We start from the raw sequence: 9,833 nt of genomic DNA, 5'->3' as shown, positions 1-9,833 counted from the left end.
GATGTTCAATTATTTCTTACTATTCTTTTTATTATTATTATTTAAAAAGCTACCATGATTATTTATAAACAATAAATTTCAACGACATGTTGCTGAACTTTGTTTTGTAATAATGTTGCATTTGTACTCTCAAATTAGTACCAATTCAGTTCTTACATTTTTCAATTTGTAATAATTTAGTTAGGTTTTGTATTTTATAAAAATAGAGTCTCTAATTAGTTTGCTTATTTATGCATAAAATTTTGTTTTAAAAAAAATGTTTTTCAAAGATACATTTTCTTTTAACAATATTTATAATTTCTTTTATAGATATTTCTATCGAATAAAAATACAATATTAAAAAATAGTATAACACAAAAGAAGACAAACATATAATAACATAATCATATTGTAAGTATTTATAAATCACATAACATTTAGCCAATCACATCGTCTCGTCATCCAATAAATCAGAAGTCACTTTGCAGAGACAAACATTCATTCTAATCAAGTTTTAAACCGTTCCACAAAATACCATAGGCTTAGTTTTCCATTAGCAGACTATGGAACTAAGTTGGGACTGAATTATTTCTAAATTATAGTTAAACATACCGAATTTATATTATAGGTCAACTAATAGCCATATGTTGAAATCTGTGTATATACTTTTCATGAATGTATAGATTGTTTACAAAGGGAAAAACAAGTTAGACAGTAATAGTTAAAAGAACAGAATATATAGTTGCCATAAAGGAGATAACCAAGCTAATCTAGGTAAGAGATCAAGAATCATAGATGATAGAAAATTACAAAGAAAAATCTGGGTAACCTCAAATTGAAAGCAAAATGATGAGAAAATTGTTAAGCTATGAAAGAGAAATAGATAGAAAGTTGAAAAATTGAAAGATAGTGATGATGGTGTTAGGACTTAGGAATAGAGTAAAGTAAGAGGTGGCCCCTCCTAAAGATATTGGCTTCGTTTGTCAGATGTCTCTTCTTTTCCCTTTGTAGGGTGTAGCCCTTTCTCAATCTTCTTAATGGGCCTATCTATGAACTTCAATTGGGCTCTCTTGATCCTTCAATAAAAAAGCCCAATGGGCTACAAATTTAAATCAACCACAATCGGAGAAACTGCACATTTGGTTTCCGATGAACCAACGGCGACGTTTCTCCTTCTCCCTCTACCAAACCCATGTCAAGCTTCTTGCTTTCGACTTAAATTCCCTCAACCAAACTTCCTCTTCTGATTCAGTTTCTTTCTCTCGCAAAGGCTATGCCGTTTCCTGTACAGAGATTGTTGGCGTTGTGGTCTTCCGTGACCTGAAACCTAACAGGTTTCTTAAATTCTCCGTTGACGATGGTACTGCCTGTGTTGGTTGTATCCTGTGGCTAAATCATCTCACATCGTCTTATTTTGCTTCACGCCATCACCAAGATGTTCGTATTCTGGGAGATATGGCGACCCATTTCGCAGCTCAAATTAGGGTTGGGATTGTTGTTAGGGTTCGAGGGAAATTGAGCAGCTATAGGGGAATGGTGCAGATTACAGTGTCAGATGTTGTGGTTGAAGACGACCCAAATGCTGAAATTCTGCATTGGTTGGATTCTATGAGGTTGGCTATGAAGTGTTATGACCTCTCCCCTACACCCACTTAGCTGTAGATTCCATGGCTTTAAAATGCCATCTCTAGTCTTCTGATTTCCCTTCTTTTTTTTTCCTTTCTGAAATGCTAAAAAGATTCCACTTTTTGTTATTTACTGTACATAATTTTGCTCAACAGCTTGGCCTTCGAAATGATTATATAATAATATTGAAATTAAGTTGCCTCCACCGACTCTGTTTACTGTTTAGTTTGATGAGAATTGGTAATGTTCAATGAGGAACCTCCAACTGATGATTTTCTTTTTCTGATCAAATAGATGGTTGGATTGTGAGTACTGAGTAAAACCATTTGAAGCTGCATATATTATTATATATATATGTAGATATCAACCCATACCATAGCTGAGACAAAATTTACCCATCCATTACATCAAGTAGCAATGTAGGTGTTTGTTTATAGAACATGATTTGTAGATGTATGGGCCTTTACCTAAAGTTCTAGGTTTGTTTTTTTCTAGCATTTTTTCTTTTTAGGGGGAGGTGTTCTGTGGGAGATGATTCTTTTTAAGTGAAAGATCATTTTGAGAAAAAGGAAATGGGTTGTAGGGATTTTTTTGTTCCAAACAGGATGGGTACAGGATGAACAATAGAAAGTCAAAATTAGAAACAAACAAGTCAATATTGATTGGAAAGAATGGCTTACGAACACTGATTAAAGGTAAGTTCAAACTGCAAAGTTGAATACTCTGTTACTGCATACCCCAAAATCACTCCACTTTTGACCAAAGTCAAATCATAATTCTGTGTCACTGAGATTTCATTTCACTATGGCTTTTACTGTTCTATTGCAACCTATGAATGAATATGCTTGGCTTTCTTTCATGCTCTCTCATTCCTTAGGTATTCTTTGAGCTAATTCTCTGAACAAATAGCATTTTCTTATTGGTGTTGTGAAAGATTACTGTTTTATATATTTGTGCATAAAGCTCAAAATAGTGGAAGTTTCCCATATATGCAACTGCTATATCTATACTTACTTTTTCTTTTTCCTTTTCTTGAGCTGATTTCTCTGCTTTTAGAAATAGGGATGCCAAACAAATTCAACCACCCTGAAAACTTAATCAGTTTTACTCAAACTTTTTTGGTTTGGCTGATCAAAGTTTGAATGAGTTGAATTTATATGGATGAATTAGGCCACATTTGCTAAGTTGTAACTGAAATTAGTGAATTGGAATGAGGTCTAAATTGTATTGTTTTTGTTTGTGTTTACCTATAATTTACCTAAAATTATAAATATGTTACATTTTATTGTAAATGTTATTATTACCATTATTGTTTGATACTCAAGGTAGTGGTAACGGTAAAAGTAACAATAAAATGTGGCACATTCATAATTTCCATATTATTATAAAATGGTAAAGGTAAAGTTTGTAGATACCATGCACTTTTCAACCGTTGTCAGATTGGACATCTTCCATTTGTCAATTAGATTGCATGATTTGATAATCAATTTCGATTATAGAACATAGGTAAATAATGGCAAATGTATTCAACTAGGGTTACTAGGGTGGTTACTTTTTACATTACCATTGATGGATTGTCTTTTACTAAGGTAAACATCCCGTTGCATGAATATTCAAATAATTCTGAGTAGGATATCCATTTTTGTTTATAAACAATGATTGAATGATTGGTTAAGATTTATGTTAGTGTGAATTGAACTTAGATATGTAATTCTTTTATTTGGTGAAGCTATATTTTACTTGAAAGATAACCCAGATCTACTTTGCACTTTTCGATACTGATTTATATGCATTGAACCTCATTTCTACTGCCAAATTCAATTGTTGTCATAATTTTGTGACCTAGAAAATAAAATAATGAAGAAAAAACCAGTATTTTGCTTTGAATTTAAATGCCATTCAAGCTAGGCTCAGGTGGCTATGAAACACAGAGGTCGAGCTGGATCTATCCTTGTTGATAGCTACGATGAAAAACCAATAACAAATTCCAAAGGGTATCAATTTTTTTCCATTTTTAATTAGGCCTAGTCGGCCACTCTTGTTAGAAAAATAAATATAATGTAACAAAATAGAAGGCCCACTCATAATTTTTCCTCTAACTTGAATTCAATAAAATGTATAACCATTTTATATATAAACACAGAGGTCCACGTTTCTGAATGCTTCTACTCCTTTGGTTCTATAAATCTCAACTGGCATTGTTGCGATAAGAAATCCACATAGGAGTGAAAAGAAAGCCAATGAGGGTTCTCTTTGAAGCCATAATATTTCTATAAATAAATCAAACTTATGAAGCACAATTGATTCACAAAGAACTCAATACATTTCATTTTCATATCCACCTTACCATGCAATCAACTCTCTAACAGAACAACGGGGATCCGTTTTACAGTCTTTAGTAATTACTAAGCTATAGGAAGACAAAGAAATACATATAGTTATTTGAAGTTTTTATTACCAAATTCCTAACTTGCTACATTAAGCTAAAAGTTTCACAGTTATTAGAAGATATTGGTCGCTCCCAACTTGGAACCAATAAATAATGTTCAAAAAATTGTACATCAAATCAAATGATTGATTCATTCAACCATTTGAAAAAATAATATATCTTTTACTTACACATGAGTCATCAAATTCCATTATCTTGGATATAAGAATAGAGATGGTTGGTATATTAATTTAGTAGTTTTTAAAGATTTTATATATAATTTAATGTGTTGTTGTTGAATGGAAACCAATGGGAAATCATAGAGAGATTATATTTGTCATAAAATAAGCACAAAAAGGAATGAAGTTAGTGAGTTAATGAGAAGCCAAAAATTGACTTTGTGAAGCATAAATTTTCAAAGAAATTAAAGATCTTTTCTCCATTTGAAGGAATATTGATCATAATGAGTCAACCTTTTGGATAAAAGTAATTAATGTAATAATGAAAGCATAGAAAAGGAATCATACCAAAATGATGAAACTAGAAGCTCATAAAGAGTTGCTTTGAAAGTTTACTGTTACTTCAGTACTATCGTTGAGTATTGATCAAATTAAACTCAAAAGATCACTTGATCAAGGCAGAAGAAAATAAGCAAGAAAGTTTGTCCAAGAGATTTACACGAACAGTCAGATGAAGATAAAGAGAGAGAATGGATCAGATTAATGGAGTAGAGAAGAGGGAGAGAATTTGATGCATATGGAGTTTAAGTGGTTTGACAATTTTGCCTACATCCACTGAGTAAGAGAGTAAAGAAGGTTTATTAATGAGAAGAAGCTTTTACACGTAGAACTTCACATTAGGTATATACTGATCTTATCACACCTTTCTGTTTTTGCATACATCAGATAGGAGAGTAAAAGACACATATGTACAGCAAAGAGAAAGACAAATATTAGAGCAATGGCCAACTGTTGATTCAACTTTCCAACGGTTAGGAAACTACCCATCTTTTAAAATTTACGAATTAACTTAGAAAAGATGAAAAGTAAAAAATAAATAAAATTTGAAAATGAAAATGACAATAATATATTTAAGCATACAGTTTTATTAAAAGTTGAGAATAAGATATATATCTTCATCTCCATACTCAAAGTACTAGTCAAATATCATAATAATTCCAGGACTTCTCTCTCTTTCATTTGTTTTGGACCACCCTATCTCACTCTCCAGGAATTAAATTGCAAAAAATCAAATGTCACAATTATATATATAAAGAGTTTAATACCACTCGAGAAAGAAAAAAGAAAAAGAAAAAGAATACCACTCGTGAAAGAAAAAAGAAAAAGCAAAATAAGACATTCATATAACAAAATCCATAGTTGTGAATGGAGGATGGAACTGTTGGGATTGATGCCTTAAATCGTGTGGTTTTGTAGTTTGTAATTGTATATATTATACAAATATTTTATTTATCTAATAAAATAAAGTGTGTTATTTTATTTGACATTAAGTTGCACTAACTCACAAAACCAATGTTATCTTATGTAACTTAAATATGTATGTGGAGACATACAAGTGGATCATGTTTAAATGATAACCTAAATCGTCTGTAGTAGAGGGATAATGTTGGATACCTTATTCTGGTGACACTACGAATACGGTCTGTTTTGTAGTTGTTACAATTGTTCTAAAGTGCTACAAATGATTTGATCATAATCATTCATGTCGAAACATTAGAGCAGGGGTATTCTATACAAAGAGTTTGTATAAGATCGGACCATGAAATGAATAGTCTCTCTTATTAACACCGTTACTAGTTGAGACTACATTTCACCAAGATGACCATAGGTGACTTGACCTGAATCCTAAGTGAGTTGTGAACTCCTGCCTATGAAGGCGGTCCTTTGATTTGCATGGGTGAGAGTGACTGATATCGCCGACTCAATAGGCATACCATTTTGGGGATTTGTTTGATTAGGGAGCTGGAAACACAACTACACAAGAAAGAATTCACTCCTTCTCTATAGATAGAGTAAGTAGAGAAATTGCTCTCTTAAGGGCTGATTCCAATATTTGAAAAATGTGGCGCCACATCCTTTCTTGGCCCGAGAGGAGTTTAGCTATAGTGGGACTACTATTGTTCACTAGAGGGATTGGTGTTACTTAAGGAGTTAGATGTAACTACAGGGGCAAAACGGTATTTTTTGGTCTAGTTGTACTTATGAGCAATTTGTGAAGGGTCATTGCACTGCTAATTGGTTATATCTAATGAACACAAAAATATATCTACAGTAAGAAGAGTGCAATTATTGGTCTTTAGTAGAATGACTGATAGTTAATGAATAGTGATTAATTTAATTAAAGAGTTTAATTAATTAATCTCACATCATTGAAGCTTTAATTTGTAGGTCCATAAGGTCCCCTTGTTAGCTCAATAAAGATAAATGAGAATCAAATTTATTTTAGTTTAATTTGAATCGTTCAAATTGATTAAAGGAAATAAATTGTATATGATACAATTAATATAATGTATTTGATACATTATCATATAAAGTTTTTACAAGAGAAGTTAATATTTGAATATAATTCAAATAATAATAATATGAATAAGATTCATAAATAAACTATAGATTAAAAATTAATATGAATTCAATTCATATTAGAACTATAGATCATATCAAAAGATCTAAACCATTAATTATATTATATATGATATAATAAAAAATTAATATTATATAAGATATAATATAATTTGAATTTATATTATATTATTATTAATATTAATTTAAGTAAAAGAATAACTTCCAAAGGATGGAAGTTATTCTACCTAATGGGAGAGGGAGGAAGTTATTTTAATAACTTCTCTCAATCTCTCTTCATATCTTTTGGTTAAGATATAGAAGAGGGGTGATATATAATTTCTCTCTGCAAATATTTTTTTGTTTAAACAAAATAAAAACTCAGAAGCCCTACAAACTCTAGTGTTTTTTTTTTTTATCTTGAAGATAACAAGGAAGATTTGTGGTGTTCTGCTCGTGCTGTTCCTTGGAATGCTCGAGACTTCTTGGGAGGTTCTAGAGAGGTTAGTTTTCTTTTCTCCTTTTCCTCCATATGAGCATATTTAGGTGTTTTCTCTGTGTTTCAAGTTGAATTTCTTTTGCACTGACGTTCACACGCTTTCGCTATGGGAATTCCATTCCTTCAGGAACAACTCAAAGTAATCTTTGAGATGATAATTAATATTTCGTATTTAGTTGTGCTAGGATTGATGTTATAAATCAATATTGTACCCTCTCTTTAATGTTATTTTATTTATATATACTTTAATTTTAGAACATATTATTAATAAAAAAAATCTCCTTAAGTTATTAATCACAAAAACTAAATCCACAAAAAAAAAAAAAAATGTTTTGAATACAAGATTAATCTAAACATAGAGATTTATTAAATGAATTTTTTTTACTTGCGATAACACTACGTGATGAAATACGTGTTATGCAATAAGTGATAGGACCAAGCTATACGAATGATAACTTTGATAGTCCTACGTGATACAATTTTCAATTATGTGATAATGATCATAACTACGTGATAGTACTAACTATGTGTAATGTTGGAATATCTCCTCTCACATGCTGACATTCTAGGTGAGATGGTCAAGCAAGATGAGATGTAACAAATAACATAATCTTTATCGCATAATTAAATATTCAAACGTTTTATTATCGCTTTTGCATTTAATGTTCAATGTAATCTTTCCATAACTACAAACATCTTCTAAATTAATTTTCCTAATTTAATTACCAACGTCTATCTGAGTTTTCCTCACTATATAAATACCTCTATCTCTTTAATCTTGGACATGAGAAACACCAGCAAAAAAAACTCTCTTTCAAACTTTCTTTCTGTGAGCTTTGCGAGCAAACAAAGTGTTCATTTGAGATTCTAATTAGTTTCAATGTTAAACTAACTGAAGAACAATGTCGTTTTATTCGGGGGCGAAGAAACAATAATAATCCATTTGCACAAAGAAGTAGAGTCGCGAAACGTCTTAAAGAGAGCGAGATCTGCGACTCAACCCCTATATTTCTAACTTGTTTCTGTTTTTTCGTAGGCATTTTTACCAAGTGAGTTGACTAGTATGCGAGTTAATCATTAGGCGTTTGGACTAGTAGGCATCTTGACCAGTTTGCAAGCTAACTAAAGAAGGGTGTTCTGACTGAATGCCTATACACTATGCGAGACACAAGACGTGAAAACAAGCAATTAGTCTAGGCTTTAAAGCTTCTCAACGTATTACTCCTTCGCTTGACGATTTGCAACAAGATTGTATATACATTGTCCACACGAAAGTGTTACGCAAAGATAGAAGTAACCTAAAATGCCATCTAGTATTAATTTCAACTCTATCACATATTCATTTAGTTGAAAATCTAATAAAAAAAACTTAAGTTGGAATCCTCATCCTAATAGCTGAATTCTATCTACATATGCATATATAGATTTGGTCATGATTGTGGTGTTTGTATGTAGTAATATTTGAAAAAGCTAATATCTCTTTCTTGGAAAAATGATGGATTCAATTTTGTATGACATTTAATTATTTAGGGTCTATTGGAATTTAAGTTCTCGATGGGGATTTTGTTTTTCCTCCTTTCTCTTTTTAGATCACTTTTAATTTAAAGCTTTTATGAATATATATGCAATTGCCAAGTAAATAACAGAAATAAAACATAGTTTAATTGATATAAAATTTAAACCATTGATTATTAGAATAAGAAGTTTAATTTCAATATCAATACTTTGTATATTGTGAAAAGAAGAAGAAGAAAATGATAGTAGAGATGAAAAAAGAATTCATAATATAGTTAATTAATTCAACTAGAGGGGTAATGTTTAAAGATTGACTAGATAATTAATGACACATAACAAAACTCGATCATCAATCAAATCCAACATGTACAATTTGAATTGGACGTTATTCAATTCATTTGGATTGTGTTGAGTTGTTCTCGAATAAATAGAATGTATGTGTGGTGAATTTGATTATTTGATTCATCTAAAATAACAAAACCTACTAAGCAATACGAAGAGTAACAACTTACACGCAGTACCTCAGAAAGGTTAAAGTTTCAGATCTTTTCCCAGCACATGTATTGTAACGAAACTAAAGAAAATTATAATGATGGATGCTCACCAATCAAAAACTTGGTTGAATTGACCAAAGAACTAGCCTAGAAGGAAGCAAACAAAGAGTTTACCACATGAAACATTGTTTGTGTAGTAATATATAAAAGAGAGAAGGAGATCATAAAAAGCCACTTTTGAAGTAATAGAAATAAGCCTACAATTGTGGCTTCATTAGGTGGGTCACTAAAACTCAAATTATATATTTAATTAGAAACCCTAGGCAATCCCTTGGGGTATGGGAAAACCCTAAATGCCCCAACAAGATCCTAAATCTAAGTTTTAAAAAATGCAAAAGGGTATGTTTTTAACCAATGTGGGTGCTTCTCAAAATCTCATCTCTTTCCTAATCCCCAATGCATGCATGAAATAGTTTGATGAAAAAAGAAAACATAGAAACCCTAATTTGATGGTGGTACTACATTTGCTTTCTATTTGACACAAAAGTCTTGGTTCTTTCAAACCAAAGCTTCAAAATGCATGGGGATATGGGATGTGGCCTAACATGATCTGTTTGGTTGTATTAACATGTAAATTAAAGAGATATATATATGTGAAGGATTTGAGGAGATCTATTTCTTTTTTATATGCTAAACTTAGTTTTCTTCAAAAT

The 9,833-nt window shown here is 31.1% G+C and overlaps 1 protein-coding gene across 1 annotated transcript; it reads left to right on the top strand.

The window, feature by feature from the left end:
- Positions 1 to 934: 934 nt before the first annotated feature.
- Positions 935 to 1,810, top strand: LOC101222250 (CST complex subunit STN1). The gene has a single exon (XM_004145336.3). It carries the CDS (start codon positions 1,129 to 1,131, stop codon positions 1,633 to 1,635), a length of 507 nt encoding a protein of 168 aa, XP_004145384.1. The 5' UTR covers positions 935 to 1,128; the 3' UTR covers positions 1,636 to 1,810.
- The last annotated feature ends 8,023 nt before the right edge of the window (positions 1,811 to 9,833 follow it).

The sequence above is a fragment of the Cucumis sativus genome, chromosome 2 (assembly GCF_000004075.3).
Source record: "Cucumis sativus cultivar 9930 chromosome 2, Cucumber_9930_V3, whole genome shotgun sequence".
Classification (NCBI taxonomy): Eukaryota; Viridiplantae; Streptophyta; class Magnoliopsida; order Cucurbitales; family Cucurbitaceae; genus Cucumis; species Cucumis sativus.
The sequence above is the reverse complement of the archived record's forward strand: the minus strand, read 5'-3'. Positions and strand labels throughout refer to the sequence as shown.